Source organism: Typopeltis vanoorti, chromosome 3, assembly GCF_054136105.1.
Source record: "Typopeltis vanoorti isolate ZY-2024b chromosome 3, IOZ_Tvanoo_1.0, whole genome shotgun sequence".
Lineage (NCBI taxonomy): Eukaryota > Metazoa > Arthropoda > Arachnida > Uropygi > Thelyphonidae > Typopeltis > Typopeltis vanoorti.
The window spans coordinates 4,364,321-4,386,816 of NC_143551.1; the positions used below are offsets into that span (position 1 = coordinate 4,364,321).

Genomic DNA, 22,496 nt, shown 5'->3' on the forward strand with positions numbered 1-22,496 from the left:
TGGTTCCAGCACTCCCTTGCATTTTTCTCATTCCCTCTCTCTCTCTCTCTCTCTCTCTCTGACTGTTTCTATTCTCCCATCCTCTATCATTCCCATAACTGTCTCTTCTACCCTATCTCCTACTGTTTCCATTCTCTCCTCTTGTAGCATTCCTATACCGCTCTCTCATTCCCTCTCTCCTACTGTTTCCATTCTCTCCTCTTCTATCATTCCCAAAACTCTCTCTCTCCCTCTACTCTGATTCGCCTTGCATTTATATCTTTCATTCTCCTAATCTCATCTTTCATACCTCATCTCATTCACAAGACATTTCCACCTCCTATTTCAGCTCATCTATCTCTCTCTCTGCAAGTCAGTCACTCTTAATCGAATTCATTCTCCCAAACAAAACCATCTCCGAAACTCTCACAGTCACTCATGCCTTCAACACTATCGACTATTATTTTCTCATTCATATTTTTTTCTTCATGCTCTCCTATCACACTACTCGTCTTCCGACATTCATTTCCCTTTCCTGGAGCAACTAGGTCAGTTATCGATATATCTAAATCATTTCTTTCCTCTCACTGCCTGCATTTTGTGCACATACGCACTCCACCCTCTCTCACCAGCCACATATCCAACTCCCGAGGCGCATACATGGTGCAAGCACTGCATGCCATAAAGTCCCTTATTATATTACTTATAATAGAGTTCTTAAATGATGGAGGACTTGGTGACATGCCATTTGCGATTGCAGCTGAATCTGCTATCATTCCTTACTGCCGAGGAACTACTAAAGTAATTGTTAATTATATATAAATGCTATATAAACACTGTATTATATATATATATATAAACACTAAATGTATATATACATATATATAAACTCTATATTCATCTATACCAAATAGCGAAGATGGTAAATTAAATATGGAAATAGACAACAGAATCAACAAAGCTGGTATTTTTATGAAAATTACTGAATAAATTTATATGGAATAAGAGAGAAATTAGTCAAAACACTAAATTAGCTGTATACAGGACAGTGTTCAAACCAATTTTAACTTGTGGATCTGATAGCTGGGTTAGAAGTAAAACACTTGACCAAAGACTAGAAACCGTAGATATGAGAGCCCTGAGAAAGATTAGAGTCATGAACAGATGGCATTAATTGCAATGTCATATTAAAAACGAGGATATTAGGAAAGAACTTGACATTGTTAGCATCCAGGAATGTGTTACTAAAGCTAATCTCGGGTGGTATGGTCACTTAAATGGAATTTGAGAGGAAAGATTAGCAAAACAAGTGTTCTCTGCCATTTTGGCAGGAAAAAGACTCAGAGGAAGAACAAGTATATGTGGTTTGATATGGTAAAAATGCCTTAGAAGATAGAAATATAAGATCTGATGAGGTTGGAGTCTTGACAGGTAACAGATTGATTTGGAGGAAAATTGTAGATAGGAAATTAGTAATGATATAAATTTTTCATGTAGTACTATCATATCCTGTACACCCCTGGAGGGTAAATGTCATGAATTTGATGATGATGATTATATTTAATTTGCCATTTATGTTCCTGTTTTCCTTTAAAACATAAATGCATGTATCGAGGTTTACCTGTATATTACATACATTCATTTTTATTTGTGAAATATATATATTACTGGAATATTGAATAAAATTCAGTATGGAAATTTTGCAAAGTATTTATATTCAGGCAGTGGATAAGTGAATGAGAATCTAATGCAGGAAATAATTAAAAAACTTTTTTTAGACATGTCTGCAGGGCCAGATGACAAACACAAGATTAAAAAACTTGATGTTTGATAAATGGACAGCATAAACAGGAGGAAATGACCCCAAAGAGACTGGATAGGTGATATAAAGAACACAGAGAATTTGCAGTAGTGTAGCCCAGCAATGGACAGATAATAATGTCCTGGCTGGCCGAGTGGTTAGCGTATCCACTCTCCAGCCAAAAGGCTGTGGGTTCGAATCCCGCCATGGGCATGGATGTTTGTGAGTGTTTGTGGAAATACTAGTGGTGGTGGTCGGCGGTAGATGGCGTTGGTGTAGTTGTGGTCAGTTGGTGGATTTAGTAGTGGAGACAGAGTTGTAGAACAGGTGCCCCCCCCCCCTCGATGAGGCCTTGGACTCCTTGGTGGTGTCAAATAATAATAAGAAGAAGAAGAAGAAAATTGCATCAGACACCAGTGCTTATTGGACCCAGAAGTGATGATAATGATTACATCCAGCTTGTGGAGAAATATTTCAGTTATCTTGCATTTCTTTTTCAGAGCTAGATCTATTATTGCATGCTATTGTTTATTGAATGATTTACAATAAATGATTTAGGTGAAATCACAGTATCAGTTTAGTTATTTTATATACTGATTATTTTTATGATTCAAAATATTTTTAACAGATTTTTTTTTCTTCTTCAGCAAATCAAATACAAAATCTAAACAATTGTCAATAGGAAAAAAGAAGTTCAATATGGATCCAAAGAAGGTGATACTTTAATTCCTTTGTTTTTTTATTATTATTCAAATAGTTTCTTTTTTCAAAGAAACTGAATGTAGCATAGCTTTTGCTGTTGTGTTAACTTAAAGTTGGAGTTACTTCTTGCAAACTAATTTGATTGTAAAAGTTTACTTAAACCTTGGAATGCGAGACAATATGAAAGTGTTATTGGAAGAAGAGTGAGCGTTAAGATTAAAATGGGATACTAAGGCAAGTGATCAGAACTTATACCACCTTTACCACGATTTGCCCCAGTCTGGAAAATATTTTACGGTCAAACTTTGTATGCTTACGCTTGGATAGAGGATTAAACCAAATATGTAATTGGTAGCATGGCCAATTAAAAAAACGTCCATCAACTACCTCTAATCCAGAGAATTTTAATAATAAGGTGTACACCTTTTAGCAATTGGTATATGGTGATATGACTTGTGCATTAATTTCACCTTAGTATCACCACCTCTGGGTCTAGCTCCTACTGACGAGACCTCAATAAAGGTCGAAACTGGTCTGGGTAGTGATCCTTTCCATAATGATTATGCATACCCATAAGGTTATGTGCTTTGCATTATGGGATACTAAGGCAAGTGATCAGAACTTATACCACCTTTACCACGAGTTGCCCCAGTCCTGAAAATATTTCAGTCACAAACTTTCTTTGCTTACACTTGGATAAAGGATTAAACCAAATATATAATTGTTAGGATTAAAGTTTTTTTGCCATGCTTTGATAGGATTGAATTGTGAGGAAGAGCAGTGGAAGGAGTAGTTAGTAGATGTATGCAGTGATTTGATAGATGAATGATGGATTTGTAGTTAAGTGTTTGGATAAAGTGTTCTTTAGTGAGAAGTTGAAAGTGAAAAGCAGCAGAACTACAGCCATTAAGCCTGGTTGAGTAGTAGAGTAATTATTTCTCTTCATGCTGTAGTTATTACATTAAAATGTATTATGAGTGTAAACCAGCACCTAAGCCTAAATACTCATTTGCTTGCATATTGCTTTGGTCATGTCCCAAATTGTTATGCCTGGAAAACATGGCTTTGTTGCCGACACTGCTCCATTATGCTTCTGATAATGGAATTGCCATATCCTTTTTCATTTCTCCCACCACCCTCTTCCTGCACATGTTTTGTTTCCTTTCCTGCTATTTAGAATTTTTGGCCAAGAAGTCCTAATCATTGCTTAAACCACCCTCACCTTTATTAAATGATTATGCTATTCAAACCAAGTTTTGATACCCAACAAACTTAACTCAGCATTTTTTTTACCATCATCTCCATTCTCACACTCACTTGCTTGAAACATGTGTGTGTATGCTTGCATGCAGATATGTTTCAAGCAAGTGAGTGTGAGAATGGAGATGATGGTCAAAAATGCTGAGTTTAGTTTATTGAGTATCAGGTTTGAATAGCATAATCATTTAATAAAGGTGAGGTGTGGGGGGGATTTAAGCAGTGATTATCCATTTGGCCAAAAATTCTAAATAGCAGGAAAGGAAACAAAACTTGTGCAGGAAGGGGGGGTGGTGGGAGGAATGAAAAAGGATATGGTAATTCCATTATCAGAAGCATAATGGAGCAGTGTCAGCAACAATATAGCTGTGTTTTCCAAGCATAACAATTTGTGACATGACTAAAGCAATATGTAAGCAAATGAGTATTTAGGCTTAGGTGCTGGTTTACACTCATAATACATTTTAATGTAATAACTACAGCACGAAGAGAAATAATTAAACAATTTATTATTTGTTTGTTTGTACACAATTATTATTATTATACAGGTTTCAATGGAGTAAAAAATTCATAATGAGAGATCCATTTATTCACACTAGCCATCATCACACAATACTAATCATACTTCTCCATTAACTCATTCTACCCATTCACCACCATCCAAGCAAAAACCATACTCTTATACAACATCCACTTATGACCACTTTGTGGACTCCCTTCTTGCTACTGAAAAAAATCTTCAGTGTCAGTTGTATAAAATCCCTTGAATAACTTAAATCTACTATCATGTCTCTTCTTTTTAGTCTATCAGCTAATTTTTGAAACCTACAGACTGTTAATCTATTCTCATAGGGAGCATTCCATAGACCTGCCACAATCTTTATCACTCACCTCTGGATCCTCTCCACCACTTTTTCATCCCTATGGAATCCTGGAGTCCAGATGTGGCTTATTAAAGCCTTATATAGGGGAATAATGACCTCTCTATCCCTCCTTGTTAGTGTGTTCAACAACCATGTCTCTTTTAGACCAATTTTACTAGTACTTTAACCACCATGCCTGAGATACTCATTAGTCCAGTGGCGGCTGGTGAAATTTTAAGTGGGGGTGCTGCCTATACAAAATAATAAAAATAATTTTTTTCCCTAATTAGTAACCAATTTATTAATAAATAAATTGGTTACTAATTAATAAATTATACTAATAAATAAATTAGGGGAAAAAATTATTATTTTTTTTATTTTGTATAGGTAGCACCCCACTTAAAATTTCACCAGCCACCACTGCATTAGTCTATAATTTGTTACTGCAATCTTATAACCTCACTTATGCAATGGAATTAGTTTGCCCTCTTTCCACTCCTTGGAACTCTACCAGAGCTGAGACTTAAATTAAAGAACCTGATCAAAGGCATTTCCTTTGACCAGGTTCCCTTGCACATTCTTGCAAAACCCTAGCTGTTATCCCATCTAATGCCACAGTTGTATTTACATTGAGACTCTGCAATATCAGTTTCTTAACACGTTTAACAATCAACACTCCAGGATCCAGTTTACCTTAGAAAAGGAAAACAACAGTCTTCCACTCCTAGACAATCTGATTACATGCTAGCTTGATGGATCCCTGGTATTCTCCGTTTACAGAAAACCTACACATAGAAGTAAATACGTTCACCAGCAGTCACACCCCACTCCTTACCAACAATATGGGATTTAACAGGACAAAATTAATCAGTTCTTATTGCAGTGCCCTGACTACTTAACTTGATCATATTCTCAACAATAGCTACAATCACCAAAATATATTAAAACCCCGTAACCACAATCTCCCTTCCCCTTCAGAGTAGAGATTACTCATTATCTATCACCATTCCATATATTGGGGCACATCCAAAAAATTGACAAAAATCCTAACAAAATACAACCATACAACCTCTTAAAGACCAGATAGAAAATTGGCATCCCTTATTTGCTTCCAAAGACCAGCCACGTTCCCTAGATCTACCAGGTCCTTTGCAGTTGCAAACTGTCGCACTATGGCCAAAGAGACAGGATAGCCAATATCAGAATTTCTGAACACAAGGACTACATCTGGTTCCACCATTACAAGTATGTTACTCATACGTGGTACTAATGTACTATAGGTTAATCAACCAACCTCTCGTGTATGGGCTCAAAACATAAAAATAAATAAAAAATTACAGCCACTAAGGACTTACTAACCGTGCTTTGGACACCCGCCATAAGAGACTCTGGAAGAAGGCCACTCTGTTACACTGCGGCAAATACAAATATGAAAGGCTGTTCCTCGAATCTGCTTCAGCCCTGAAAAACTTTCCAAACCTTAACAAATTTGGAACATGAGCCTGCCATAAATTTGGGAAGCAAATTTATGGCAGGCTCATGTTCCAAATTTGCTCAAAGACCAAGACTACCTAATTCAGTCCACTAGTGGTGCCATTTAGGACTTCAGACAGACACTTAAACATTGAAACTATTAACTTATATTAAATGAAAACATGCTTAAAATTTGTTTATTACTACTTTTATAGTTGGTTTAAAAAAAAAAAAAGAAAAAATTCTTGTTTACCATTGTCTGTTATGTTCAAATCCCACAAGGCATGGATGGATGCTTGTAAAAGCTTCCACCCTCCCTCACTCTCTCTCTCTGTAATGAGATTCTCTACTTCCTTGAGTAAGGTAATCTTTATTTTTAAGATAATTTCTGTTTTTAGCATTCAGAAGTAGTTTAATAAATTAATTGGAAACAGAGTCATATTGAAATTATAAATTTAATGATCCTTCCTGTAGGAAGGTTAAAATATTAATTAAACAACTTCATGAAAATGTTAAAAGTAGTCTTAATCTAAAAGAAACTCATAACTAAATTTCCAGAAAATAGTTCATTACATTTAATTTTCTTTTTAGGGTATTGAATATCTTATTGAACATGGTTTATTAATGAACACCCCTGAAGATATAGCACAGTTTTTATACAAAGGTGAAGGATTAAACAAAACTGCAATTGGAGATTATTTGGGAGAAAGGTAAAATGCTTAAATTTTATTTGTTCATTTAAATTTTAAAATAAACCCTTGGGAGCTGAAAATGATAATATAGTTTAGGCTTGTCTGATTATTATTATTTTTTTCCTGGCATATGATCCATGGTTTGATAATTTGGAAGAATAATCTAGATTTGATATTCCTCTCTAGGAATATCAGATCTTGCTTAAAAAGAAATTTTAAGCAGAAGAAATTATGATACAGGGAGAACAAGGTATCTGCAGCCTTTCTAACCATATTTCCAACAGTATCATACTGGATGTAGCCAGTGTGCTTACTCAAGCCAAACCATCAAAAAGCAACCTATCAAAAGATAAATTCAAAGTTCTGCAAGAAATGAAATGAAAAACAACAGAAAAATAATAATTACTAAAGTGGATAAGGGAAATGACACTGTGGTTCTAAACCAATCAGATTACACAGGTAAGCTTGCCTCTTTACTTTTAGATCGGTCTACCTATTTACCTATAGAATGTGATCCCACCAGCTTCCAAATCAGATCAATCCATAGGCTCCTTAAGAAGGTTACCTCTTGGGCTGTAGAAGTGACTGACAGACCAAAACCTTTTAACTCTAGACCCTCCACCCCTGGATATATGGACTACCAAAAATCCATAAGCAAAATGTACCATTACGTTCCATTGTGGATGACGTTGATTCTCCCACATACAAATTAGCCAAACATTTAGTCAAAGTAATCGCACAATATACTGGCAACGCACCTTCACATATAAAAAAACTCGGCCCACTTTAAAGCCAGTATAGAAAATCTCTCACTCCAACACACTAACATAATGGTCACTTTTGATGTCTCCTCCTTATTCACCAATGTCCCACTCAAAGATACCTTAAACTTTATCCAAGCTAAATTTCCTCCTGATATCTCAGTCTTACTTCAGTTCACCATGAACTCAGGCTATTTTGTTTGGCAAGGAAAATTCTACAAACAGATAGAGGGGGATAGCCATGGGGGTTCTCTACCCCTGGCCAACTTCTTTATGAAGATTGTTGAAGAAAAAGCCTTAAACTGTGCCCTACATAAACCCACTATTTGGCTCTGCTATGTGGATGATGTGCTTATCATTTGGCTGCATGGCCTGGATACACTCCTCAATTTCTGAACACACTTAAACAATCAACACCCCAGGATTCAGTTTACCTTGAAAAAGGAAAAAAACAACAAGTCTCTGTTACCTAGACACTCTGATTACACATCAACCTGATGGATCCATGGCTTTCTCTGTTTACAGAAAACTTACACATAAGAGATACATTCACCAGTAGTAAACACTCCTCCCCCCTCACAACAATATGGAGTTATAAAAACCCTATATAACAGGGCAAAATTAATCAGTTCAGATAAAATGTCCTAACTACTGAACTAAGCATATCCTTAACATGTTCTTAGCTAATGGCTACAATCCTCAAAAAATCCAGTGAGTTTTTGAGAATTGCTAGTGATTACTAGCAATTGTAATGTATTAGCAAACAGTGATTACTCTAAATCTATCATCATTCCTTATATCCGAGGTACATCCAAAAAACTAACAAAAATCTTACGAAAATATGACCTCACAACTAGTTACAAACCTCATAAGTAATTGGCATCTCTTATCCACTCCATCAAAGACCAGCCACTTCACCTACACCTACCTGGAGTATACCAGGTCCCATGCAGTTTGCAATATATACTGCCAATATCAGTATATCCGAACATAAGGAATACATCCAGTTCCACCAATATAACCACTCAGGACTTGCTGACCGTGCATTAGACACCCACCACAAAATATACTGGAAGAAGGTCACTTTATTACACCCCAGCAAGTACAAGTATGAAAGATTATTCCTTGAATCAGCCTCAGCTTTGAAGAACTTCCCAAACCTCACCAAATTTGGGTGCATGAGACTGCCCCAAATTTGAGAAGCTTACATTCTAAGATCATCAGCCCAAAAGCAAGACAACCCAATTTAGGCCACTAGCTGGCACCTTTAGGACTCTAGAACCGACTTGGGATTATAATATTCCTATACCTGACTTTCTACCACAAAGAAAACGCACAAACAAAAACATACCAGCAGCAACAACAACATATTCCAGTACTGAGATATCCTTGCATGCAATACAGTTTAAATGTACCCCTGAAATCAGAAAGGTTACCATTATCGATTTCCAAGAAAATGAATCCATATTACATTGTTCTGAATCACTAGCAATAAGTGTCACACAATGTGCCATAAAGACAAAAAGAACTTATTTACTATCCTCCTCATGGTAATTAAACAAAATAAATTCTCCTCTGTACTCTCTCAAGCTAACCCAATTCCCATATATTCTCAAACTAAACAAACTCCTCCTAACACATTTAAAAAAAAAAAAAACTTACACAACTATCTCAGAGTTCCTTTTTGGCCATCTGCATTTGATGACATTTTAATGAGGACAGCACCCATCATATATTTTGCTGGCTTACCATGTATAACAGGTTTTTCTCCTTTTCTTTATTCTTGTTTCTTTCAGATCCAAAATTTGCGTAATTCATCTTTTCAGCACTTGTTTGTTTATCTGAATGTATTAATGTACTCAACTAGTTGTCAGTATCTTGTGCTTGTCATGTTTAATCGTATACTGTCTGAACAAGTCTTGTGCTAAGTTTTTGCCATCTTTATCCTCAAAATTTTTATATAGGTGTGTAAATTAATACCTTTTATTAAAACCTCATTTAGCCTAGTTGTTAAAAAGGGACTGCTTCATTGTCAAAAATGGTTATTACTATTATTTAGTAACAACAATACTTCTAATTATTCACAAAGTAAACAAATGAATATTAAATAGCTGGACAGTCAATTTGTAGTTGTAAAATGATGTGCACTAGTTTGAATAGTGGAGAATATGACGTCTCTCTCTCTTTGTGAACCTCTACCCAAGGACGTTCATTACACTTGTCATATGTGCTTTTCATCATATTTGCAGCATCTGTTTAAGAAGCATTTTTTTTTTAATGATTGTATTTTCTGAACAAAAATGACTCTTGAATGATTAAAAAGAATGGTTAAAAAATCTCCCTTTGCACAGTGGCCTACTGAGAAATTCCCACCTGCTTACTGAGCCAGTCTACCCCTGGGTCATGGTCATATCACACACTTCTTCCTATTGAGCAGTAATGACATGCCTGTGTGTGTGTGTGTGTGTGTGTGTGTGTGTGTGTGTGTGTGTGTGTGTGTGTGTGTGTGTGTATTCTGTGGTCCTGGACTAACCATCAATCATATTTTAATTGAGTGCCCTCATTTTGTCACATTTTTGAGCATAGTCTTTATTTTTGCTGTATTCATAATCTATCTGAGTCCTATATACACTGTAGCAGATTTTCAGATACTCACTAAGTGTCTTTTGTTTTTATATTTTACAGAAAAATCAATATTTTTCACTGTATATAGATCATTTGCATTCTTTTATTTATTCGGTGTTATTTTTGTTTATAGGCTTCATACCTGGTTGTTTTTTATCAGTGTTTTACAAACTTTTTTTACACTTGTTCTTCATGGACTTTTTTCCATTTATTTTTGTACACTTTTTATACGTCAACTTTTTTACATTCTAATCTTTACCAGTTTGCTAATCATATTATATTTACCTTGTATGCTGCTATATCTTTACTGGTGCAGTATGATCATACCTGTCCTTGTGCCATAAAAACAAGCACATAAGCCTCTACTGGCTATTCCTTGCTATCACTACTGATCATAAGTATTCATATGGTTCCCCCCCCCCCACACACACACCAACATCACAGGCCATCTAATCCTTTCTTGGTTCTTCATAACTTTACCTCTGTATTTCTCATGCATTGTCTCCCTGTCCACCTGTTTTCTTCCTTTCTTGCATTCCTGCCCTCATTCCTTTCACTTTTACTGCTCACTCCATTCACATGCTATTCTGCTCTACTTTCCTTATCCTCCTCATCACCTCTTTATTCTTCAGACCTGTTTATTGAAGTTATTACTCTTCCTTCCAGCAACAGCCTCTCCATTTCATTCACACCAAAAACATTTAAAAGCAGTGCATGTCTTTTATACAGTTTCATGTGTATAAGAGACATGGCTTGCTTTTAAATACTTCCACAAACTTTACTTCTTTCTCATGTAGCTCAGCTAACATACTGTTCATAATCTTTGCTTACATCTTAGCTCATCTGTCATATATGGGCAATATGCTGACTTCCCTTCCTGCCACAGCATTATTTTTCTCTTCTAAACAACGTCCTGGTATCCATTCTCACATTTTTCTTTTCCCAACCAAACCCATTGTTCCTAGTACAAGTACCAACTGTTCTGCTTGCTTGCTTCTCATATCCAATGCCTCAAATTACTCTCCTCATTCTACCCAAGGAAAACAAAAACCTTTTGCACCTTCTTATTCACCACACCTCTAATAATTGAATCTCCATACAATGCCACTTTCTAATTGTTCATTACTTCTTTCAGGCCATCTCTCTCTCTCATAAGCTTTGTTGCTTTTGAAACTTGAGTTTCAAAGGCAAACATTGTTATACATACTTCTTGGCTATAAAATAATTATGGATATTTTAATTGTTTTCTAATGAAGAAAACAATTAAAAATAAATTAAATTGCCTCCATTAAATTGAATCCAATGCAGTCTCATTGCATTGGATTCAAGGAGTTTCTTCCTATTCTCTGATGACAAGCTATAAGGGATTTCCACTGAAACCCTTAGTCAAAAGCAGTAATAAAAAATTAGTGCACACAAGTTTGTGATCTTTTAAGTAGTTTAAAACTAAAGAAACTTATAACCTTCAGCATGAACTGATTAATTAAGGTTATAATTAAATAAATCCTTGGTCATGTGGAAACTTGTTTTTTTGCTTGGCTATTACACTAATATAAAACAATATAAAATATTGACTATAAAAATTAATAATTGGCACTGGGCTAACCACCTTATTCTCTATACAGTAGTGATTAAATGTAGAAAAATCCTCGAAACCGCAAGGTAAAAGAGGAGGGAAGGAATAAGAATAAAAATTAACAAGTTATTTTATTCTGTCTAATAAAAGTGTCTAAAAGACTTCATTTACCATGGCCAAATTATATATACTGCTATGCACTTTAAAACGCTTTGATTTTTTAATACAGTTAGCAACAAAGAACATGGAAGGTAAATACATTTGTAAATGTGAATGGGTGCAGTGTAAAGGAGAGTGTGTGAGGAAGAGGAAGCCAAGCTGCATGTAAAGATAGTTGAAGTCTAAAAGAAAACATCCATTAAAAGAACAAAGGCAGAATGAAATACAAAGAAAAATTATTCTGCAGCTCCAGACTGATAAGCACTACTCACATCTCCTATTCTCCACCACTCCTGTGATTTAAAAATGCCAGCTACTAGGGTGGTCTGAAAAGTTCTCAGCCTCGACCATAGATGGCAACACTGTTGACACGATTTTTTTTTCTGAGTTGGTCATAAGCATCCATGTGAAATTGCAAGTCATTCTATCAAGTAGTTTGTTTTATACAGCTGTCTGAAGCAAAAGTGTTGTCGGTATCCCTTGATATGGATAAAATTGAGTATCGTGCTCAATTTTATCCATATCCTTGATATGGATAAAAGAAGGTTTAATGCCAAAAGAAATTCATTTGAAGTTCATAAAAGTTTATGGGCACTCTTCTCCTTCGTTTTCAACAATTAAGAAATGGGCTGCCAAGTTTAAATGTGGCTGTACCAGCCTTGAAGATGATCCACATGAAGGACGTCCAAAAAGTGTAACAACACCAGAAATCATTGTTCAAGTGCACGATATGGTATTGGATGACTGACGAGTCAAAGTGTGTGAAATTGCTAAGATGCATTGCTGCTTGAAATTCCCCCCAGAAAACAAACAAGGCCTTATCCTTGCTCTGAAGGAGGAGTAGATTAGTTTGCCTCAAGAACTCCTGAATCACTTTGAGCTAAGCATGGTGCAACATTGTGAGAGCTGCATCACAGTTCGGGGTGGACATATTCCATACTGAAATCTCTCTTTCCTTAGTTTTCTGTAAGCACTGTACATTCCTTAGGAAATTTGTAACTTTTGCCAAAAACATAATGCCATGTAATTTGTGCTAACTTTATAACACATTTTTTGTGTAATATAATTTATTAGTATGCTGGCAATAAATCTGTCCACATTTGAATGTAGTCATGAAAATTTTTTTCATATGTAGTTCATCCTTAGCTTTTGGATACCAGTGTATAAAGATATGAAGTAGGGTGTGAAGAGTAGATTGTGTACATAGTGGTTGGTGAGTGAACACATTGCCAGAATGCATTGTCAATGTGAAATGTAAATGATCAAGGCTCATTATGATAGACATGTTGCTAGTTAAGTGGGCCTTCCATGATGTCTACTGACTCCATGCAGGTTAATAATAATGAAGAGTATATGTTTTTTTTTATTCTATTATGATATAATGGTTGTATTGAATTAGAAACATTTATCTCTATTATCTATGATATTATGTTAATATATTTCTATTGAGTGTGCAACTCAGAAACATTAATAAGCATTTATATATATATAATTTTGTTTCTTTCAATTAGGAATGATTATAATATGAATGTATTAGATGCTTTTGTGGAGCTTCATGATTTCACAGATCTTATTCTAGTGCAAGCACTAAGGTAAGACTTAAGATTTCATTGTTCTGAGTGCAGTCACAAAATGAAATTAGCTTGTTTATTTGTGTTAGTTCTAAACAGATTGTCTTTAATCTATGTATTTTTGAAAGATAACTTCAAGACGGATAATAAAAAACAAAGTCAAATAGATTCCACTATTTATTTCACTTTCAAAACAACAATCCTGCTGTTTTGAACCTTAACTCAACTGATCCCATGATATGTAGTGATTCAGTGCAATTAGACTGAATTTTTTGTCTCTCCCCACCCCATACAAAAAAAAGTGTAGCACCTTAAAAAAAATTAAAAAGCATTAAATCTTAATGAAAGAAATGGAATCTTCCATTTTAATTGAAGAAAAAGAAAAGAAATTTTGAAACATTAAGTGCCATAACTTCTTCTCTTCCATCTTCAAGACATGGATAAGAGCTTTATGCCTTGTCAATTTGGTCTTTCCTATCTCTTCTGTCCTCCATGAAGGCCTCAAATGACAAACAAGGAAGTCTGTCTGGTTTCATTTACACAGTCTGACTAAACTAACATAGTTGATTCTTTTTAACTGTGTTCAGAATTGGTGAATTAGGGATATTCAAATCTTGCAGCACTTCTGAATTAATCTTACGTTCTTTCCAGTGAGTTCAGTTTATTTTCCTGAAGCATTTCATTTCAAAAGCCAACAATTTCTTCTCTGCTTCTTTTTTCAAGTTTCAAGTTTCTTCCTCCATTGAAAGCTGTTGGTAATATTATATTTTCATATAATTTTATTTTTAGAGTTGTAGGAAGTGATCACTATTTAGTCTTGAGCAGGATAAAGACTAAATAGTGATCTATTTAGTCTTGAGCAGGATAAAATTGAATTTCATATTGAAAAGTACATGTAAGAAAGTTTTAAAGCGAATAAAAGTTGAGCAACTCTCAAATGTGATGAAGAAGTTGAAAGTTTATTTTCCACTTGGTTAGAGTATAATAAATTTAGTTTAATCCTTTATCCAAGTGTGAGCAAACAAAGTTTGCGCCTGAAAGTATCTTCAGGACTGGGTTAAGGTGGTACACACCAGGGCAACTCGTTGCAAAGGTGGAGCAAGCTACCAACACTCCTATCCTAGTATCTCCTATAATGCAAAAACACATCTCCTTGCGGATATGTCTATTGTTATGCATTAAGGGAAGGGCCACTACCCAGACCGGTTTCGACCTTTATTGAGGTCTCTTCAGTGGGAGCCAGGCCCAAGTCGAGATATCAGGCCGAAGCATTTGCAGGTCATCTCCACCTATAGGAATTGCCAATTGGTGTGCCACCCTTTTTTAACGAGTTGCCCTGGTGTGTACCACCTTAACCCAGTCCTGAAGATACTTTCAGGCGCAAACTTTGTTTGCTCACACTTGGATAAAGGATTAAACTAAATTTATTATACTCTAACCAAGTGGAAAATAAACTTTCAACATCTTTCTCTAAATCCAGAGTAATTTATTAAAAAAGGGTGGCACACCAATTGGCAATTCCTATAGGTGGAGATGACCTGCAAATGCTTCGGCCTGATATCTCGACTTGGGCCTGGCTCCCACTGAAGAGACCTCAATAAAGGTCGAAACCGGTCTGGGTAGTGGCCCTTCCCTTAATGCATAACAATAGACATATCCGCAAGGAGATGTGTTTTGCATTATAGGAGATACTAGGATAGGAGTGTTGGTAGCTTGCTCCACCTTTGCAACGAGTTGCCCTGGTGTGTACCACCTTAACCCAGTCTCAAATGTGAACTGTAGACTAAAATACACAAAGATTATTGAAGAAAAAATAAAAGAGTTTGACAACAGGAATCAAACCTTTGAGATTCAGTGGCAAACTCTGAAGAAAACATTGATTGATTCTGCCAGAGAGGCATGTGGTGAGGTTGTCTGCAAGGATAAAAAAATCGGAACTCCCTGGTGGACACAGGAAGTTAAAGAGGCAGTGAAGGAAAAGAAGAAAGCATATCAAAAGTTCCTGTCAAATAAGTCAGCTTGTGCTCTTAGAGAATATAGAGAAAAATTCAAGAATGCTAAACACTGTGTAAAACTAACTAAACAAAAGTCGTGGGAGGACTTTGGCAAGAATATAGAAAATAAATATCAAGAAGGTGGCAAAATATTCTGGAGGGTGTTGAAGAAGCTTAGGAATGGAGGAAAGAGTGCTGTAGAAGGAGTTAGAGATGATAAAGGTGACATGAAAACTAGAGAAAATGATATCCTTGAAGTATGGAGTAATTACTTTGAAAAACTGCTAAATGAAACAAGCAGTGATGACAGCAGAGTGGTAAAAAAACAGTGACCAGGCATGCAGTCAGGAATACATATCCATACTTGAAGTAGAAAAAGCCATCAAAGGCTTGAAATGTAGAAAGGCAGCTGGAGTAGATGATATTCGACCAGAAATGCTAAAGTATGGTGGTATAAGAGTCTTACAGTGGCTGCACTGCATAGTTCAGAAAGCCTGGACAGAAGGACGAATTCCCGATGATTGGAGTAGAGCTCTCATAGTACCCATATATAAAAAGGGAAATAAAACTGAATGTGACAATTACAGAGGTATTTCCCTACTGAGTGTTCCTGGCAAGATCTATGCAAGTATACTTGAGAAACGGTTGAGAAGAATTGTGGAAGAAAAGCTTGGTGAAGAACAAGCTGGATTCAGGCCAAACAGAGGCTGTCAGGATCAGATCTTCACTTTACTACAAATAGTCAAGAAAGCATGGGAATATAACAAAGATCTGTATTTAAGTTTTGTCGATTTGGAAAAGGCATATGATAAGGTGCCAAGAGAGAAGCTATGCAATATGCTGCAGTTATATGGTGTCAATGGGGCATTATATCAAGCAAACTTAGTCTTTATTTGAGTTGTAAGTCAGCAGTTAGAATTGAAGGAAGTACAGGAAGATGGTTTAATGTTAAATAAAGACCTTTCCTTCATAATGTGATCCATAAATATATGGATCGCATTATGAAGGAAAGTGGTATTAAACATGATATCAAAATTGGAGATGTTAATGTCTGCTCTTTGCTTTATGCGGATGATGTTATACTTCTAAATAAATCTGCTACAAGTCTGCAAGATTCTCTGACTAAATTGAATGGTTGTTGTAATAGATATGGTATGAAGGTTAGCAATAAAGACAAAGACAATGAAAATAGGCAGAATCATTGAAAATGTCAACTGTGTTGTGAACGGAGAACCTGTGGAACAAGTAAAGCATTTCAGCTACTTAGGCACGATTTTTACTGAAGATGGTAAATTAAATATAGAAATAGACAACAGAATCAGCAAAGCTGGTATGGTGGGAAGTCGATTGAATAAATTCATATGGAATAAGAGAGAAATTAGTCGGAACACTAAATTAGCTGTATACGAGACAGTGTTCAAACCAGTTTTAATTTATGGATCTGAGAGCTGGGTCAGAAGTAAAACACTTGGCCAAAGACTAGAGACTGCAGATATGAGAGTCCTGAGAAAGATTAGAGGCGTGAACAAATGGCATCAATGGCAATATCATATTAAAAATGAGGATATTAGGAAAGAACTTGATATTGTCAGCATCCAAGAATGCGTTAGCAGAGCTAATCTCAGGTGGTAGGGTCACCTAAACAGAATGGGCGAGGAAAGATTAGCAAAACAAGTGTTCTCTGCCAGGTTGGCAGCAAAACGACCCAGAGGATGACCAAGATATAGGTGTATTGATATGGTACAAAGTGGCTTAGACGATAGAAATATAAGATCTGATAATGTTGGAGTCTTGACAAGTAACAGACTGATTTGGAGGAAAATTGTAGATAGTAGGAAGTTCGTAATGATATAATTTTTTCATGTAGTACTATCATATCCTGTACACCACTTGTGGGTACATGGCAGGAATTTGATGATGATGATGATGAGTTGTAGGAATTCTGTTGTTGTTCTTCCAAATTTTATTAAGTTTATTCATAATTAACCATTCTATGGAGAGTGTGTGTTTTATTGTTGCTGTGTCATTTAAATTTGAAGTAAAATATTCTCCTAAGTAATTAAAACCTTGTTCTCTGATTTTCTGATTAAATATTATCTGTATATATGCTGGGTGTCTTCCAATTTTCATTATCTTTGTTTTACTTGAATTTATAATCATATAATTCTGTAGGTTTCTTGTACTTTTGCAAGCTGGAACTGGAGATTTGAATTATTATGTTATAATCACTATTATAATTGACTTCTACTCCTTTTGTTGAGGACAATTCTTTTAATAAGTTCTTGGATGAAAATGATAAAAAGAAATGGGGAAAGTGGGCATCCTTGCATAACTCCTTGCTTGATTTCAAGTTTTTTAGTTGATATTTTTATATTGAACTACTCCACTTATATTCATTTCAAACTACTATCAGAATACTAGTGTTCAAAGTCCATGTTTTTCTTTGTTAATATTTGAATAAGTATTTCTCCTAGTGACAGCATTTGTTTCAAATGCTTCTCTAAAATCCCTGAAACAGCAATAGAAGCATCTCCCCCTTTCTGTTTTTTTTCTAAAGCCAACTTGTTCGTCTTCTATTGGATATAATAAAATTAGTTTAATCCTTTATCCAAGTGTGAGCAAACAAAGTTTGCACCCAAAAGTATCTTCAGGACGGGGGTAAGGCGCAAACTTTGTTTGCTCACACTTGGATAAAGGATTAAACTAATTTTATTATACTCTAACCAAGTGAAAAAGAAACTTTCAACATCTTTCTCTAAATCCAGAGTAATTTATTAAAAAAGGGTGGCACACCATTTGGCAACTCCTATAGGTAGAGATGACCTGCTAATGCTTCTGCCTGGTATCTCCACTTGGGCCTGGCTCCCACTGAAGAGACCTCAATAAACTAGGTCTGCCTACTCACTGATGAGACGGCCCCGAGAGAAAGCTCCATGTTCCAGTCTTCTTTTGGATTCCAGTTGCCAGTTACCAGATCCCGAGAGAGAGCTCCTATGTTCCAGTCTTCTTTTGGATTCCAGTTGCTAGTTACCAGATCCCGAGAGAGAGCTCCTATTCCAGTATTGTTTGGTAAGAACCCTTCTAGTTTCTCTTTTGTTGGTTTTTATTTTTTGCGGCCTCGTTCCAATCGGTGCAGGTCCCTTTTAGGGTATTTCCTTTCCGGGACTAAAATTTGCTATTCCGTTGATAAGGTATTTGCTTTCAAACAATGTCGAAATTCTTGCCAAGAGTTCGTACTCTCGGGATCGAAATTGACCCAAACATCGACAAAGCGACGTTTGTGAGAGCTCTTCTCAAAGTAGTCAAAGCAGAAAGTATTTATGGGCTTACCCCTTACGGGGGGGGGTAGATTCCAAATAGTAACAAACAACATAGAAACAAGAGAAACGCTCCTTAAAGGCGTAGAATGTGAAGGGAAAAAATACCTACCCTTCCTAGTCGGGAGTATTTTAAAATCCATAATAATTGACAGGTTTCCACTTGAATATCTAGAGAAAGGGGAGGAAATCATTAAAACCATTTTCTCCAAGTGGGGGACTGTCCGAAACGTAACAATCGGACAAGACGCGGATATCCCAGAGTGGAAATCAGGGGAAGTGAGCATTTCAATCGAGATGAAAACCGAGGTTCCCAACTTGATTTTTTTAGGCTCAGCAAGAGTAATAGTCAATTATCCAGGCGTAAGAAAACAATGTTTTCGGTGCACCGCTTTGGGTCACCTTAGCGCTCACTGCCCGAAAAACAACACATGCCGCAACTGCTTATCCACAGAACACACATTGAATCAGTGTGAGTCACCATACCGTAAATGTGGGAACATATCCCATAAAATAGACATTTGTCCTAATAGGACCCTTGCAGAAAGAGCAGGAGGCGCCATAACACCTGCGGCAGTAGCCCTTCCTAAGCTCACAACACAGGACTCTCGAGCTACCGGCCAAACAGTAAAGGAACCACAAACAACTGAACCAGAAGAGTTTCCAGCCCTCCAACCGCCAGCTACCGCAACGACTACATTAGGAAATCGGGCAATAACTGGGAGGAACGCAGAAGGGAGAATTAGGAAGAAAGAGAAACAGAACACTAAGAAATCGGAAGGCAACAATGACAGCACAGAAACAGAGGAAATGGAAATCAACACCAGTACAACTAAACGACCCATCACGCCGGAAGAAGAAGGAGAAATGAAACGAAATAAACAGGACACTGAAATCCAAATAGAAGCCTCAAGTTCAGATGAGGATGAGGAAGGAAATGAGATAATATCGCGAAACAACACAGAAAATGAGGAAGAAACCTCATCAAAAGAAGAAGACAGAGAGCAAGGAAACAATCCAGAAACTAAGGAAGGAACAAACTTGGTTAAAAGCAATACTCCAAACGGCTCTATCATTTTGAAGAACTTTAAGGGATCTCCAAAAACGGCAGGAAAACTATTTCAGATAATGACCACAAAAGGAGAGCCAACTTTCTTGCTCTTTAAAAGGAGCAATAGACTCATATGGGGAGAACTCTATGTAAAGGATATAACCAAGGTCGAGCCCCAGCAACTGGACGGTCACCTGGACTTAACAGAGGAGGAAAAACAACACTTATGCGACACATTGAAGTCGCTGACACGAGAAGATCTGGAAAAGAGATACCCAGGGATAATGAAGGAATTTGAAAAAAGAACTTTACCAGTAGATACAAACACTGGTTCTTCTCACGCCATTACAAAACCGGTAAAAAGAAAAGAACCCCGATATGAATATTCGAATGTAACAGAACGAATCCTATTCTATCTTAGGAATAAACCCGAGATAAAAAACAAAGTCCACACAGCTGTACAGGAAAAGGGAGACGTGGCTTTGCAATGTGAAGGTGAGCTAGAGAGTCTTAGAATATGGCTCAAGTTTGGGAAAGTCACTTACGACCGAGCGGAATGGAATGAATGCTTGAAGAGAATATGGCAACTTAATGATGAAGAGTCAGTACACGTACTCACAGTGATGGAAAACGTGGTAAAAGACTATGAGGAAGCGGTAAGAGATAGCAGGGCAAATATGACTTAAAAAAAAAAAAAAAAAGCCCCTTCTAAGTTCCTTGGTTCTGTTTCTGTATGTTCATGCTTAATCCACATAGGAGGGGGCAGACCTGAGAACCCGAGCGGCAAAGGCTTACAGCGAGGCGGTGCAGCTCCTTGCGGGCTGCATCACTCGGGCCAGGCTCTTCCCCCGTTCTTGCAGTACTTTTTTGTTAATTCACCGACTTTTGTTGTTCTGTTTATGTGTATTCTAGCTCCTTTGTCGTTTCTGTTTATGTGAATCTTAGTTCTTTTGATTTTTAATTTATGTGTGTCTTCCTGCATTTGTCTTTTCACTTCTTTCATCGGCCAGACATCTGAAGAGGTGGCTGGCCGGAGAACGGATGGAGGGAGATAATGTCGGAGATCTGCTTGGTGCTGGCATTTAAGTCAGGCCAGATGGATCGACTGAGGCCTCTTTTAACTACCTACTACTATCCACTCTATCTTTCTTCTCCTCTCTCACTATCAAGCTGACTCTCAGCACAACTTTTTTTTTTTTAAATCTAAAGAGGCCAGTGATGAAAGGCATGAACTCCCATTCTACCTCAATAAAGGTCGAAACTAGTCTGGGTAGTGGCCCTTCCCTTAATGCATAACATTAGACATATCCGCAAGGAGATGTGTTTTGCATTATAGGAGATACTGAGATAGGAGTGTTGGTAGCTTGCTCCACCTTTGCAACGAGTTGCCCTGATGTTGTACCACCTTACCCCAGTCCTGAAGATACTTTCAGGTGCAAACTTTGTTTGCTCACACTTGGATAAAGGATTAAACTAATTTTATTATACTTCTATTGGATGTTTGTAAATGCTATTTAGATGATTCTGTATGTATTAATTTTACAAAGACTTTGTAAGAGTGGCAAAAAAGAGTAATTTGTCTGACTATTATATTACATTTGTAAACATCACCTTTTTATGTATAGGCCTATTTTTCAATCATTTGGAATAATCCCAGTGAAAAGAATATTATTGAAAAGTTTGGTTAGTTGGACAGGATATTTAGTGGGATGTTGTTCTAAGTCAGGGAACACAGAGGATGATGAGCAAGAGATGTTTGGGAAGAGCAAAGAGTGATTATGATGAGAGATTTTAATTATAGGAGTATGAATTGGGCACAGGAAACATTGCATTAGTAAGGGAAAGGAATTTTTGGAATTCTCGAGGGACAGATATCTCAGATTATATGTAGTAGGGAAAACACAAGGATCTAGAGTTATTGATTTAGTCCTTCCATCAGAGGATCTGATTGTTAGTGAGATGTCTTGTTAGTTAGTTACCTTGTCATTTTGACTTAGAGGTTGAAGAGACATGCAGTAGTATCAAGGAGAAAGGAATTGTTGTGGAATTATAAGGCAGGTGACTAAAATAATCTTAGAAATCAGCTATGGGAAATTACATGGATGGAAGAATTAAAAAGAGAAGAGATATTAGCAGTGCATAAGAGCTAATTAAGAAATATTTATCAACAGCAATAACAAAGTGCATTCCTCATGTGAAAAATATAACATAATATGGTGTAAATTAGGTGACTAATGAAATCAAACCGTAATTATGGATGGAAAAGCAGTTATGGAAAAATATAAATGAAGATGTGGAAATCAGTTGCATGAGGAATGTAAGAGCTTGGTGCTGCTTGTGTGCCAGATGGAGAAAAAAAGCTCAGGTTTATGAGGAGGAGGTACTAGAGCTGTTACACAAACTGAGTAAGAATTTGGCATTAGGGGCCGATGGGATATCAGCATGAAGCAATCAAAAGTCATGAATCAGCAAAAGGAAGATTCTATAGGAATGGAAAGAATGTATAATGATTCCCATTACACAAGGATGTTGCATAGACTGATGTGTCTATTGACCTATCATTCTCTGTGGAGTAGTAGTGAAGATTTTAGAAAAGTTTATAAAAGCTTGCATACAGAAACTGCTTGGCAGAGAATCTGTATTTTGCAATGAACAGCATGCGTTTTCTAACGATA

General features: G+C 36.5%; 1 protein-coding gene across 1 annotated transcript in view; it reads left to right on the forward strand.

The window, feature by feature from the left end:
• Positions 1–22,496, forward strand: part of LOC150107873 (cytohesin-1-like) — a 287,240-nt gene that overhangs the window by 187,225 nt on the left and 77,519 nt on the right. The window contains 6 exon segments of the mRNA XM_090390530.1: positions 2,428–2,494; positions 6,667–6,785; positions 13,400–13,480; positions 18,765–18,798; positions 19,995–20,010; positions 22,088–22,114. Coding sequence (XP_090246656.1) covers positions 2,428–2,494; positions 6,667–6,785; positions 13,400–13,480; positions 18,765–18,798; positions 19,995–20,010; positions 22,088–22,114 — 344 coding nt within the window.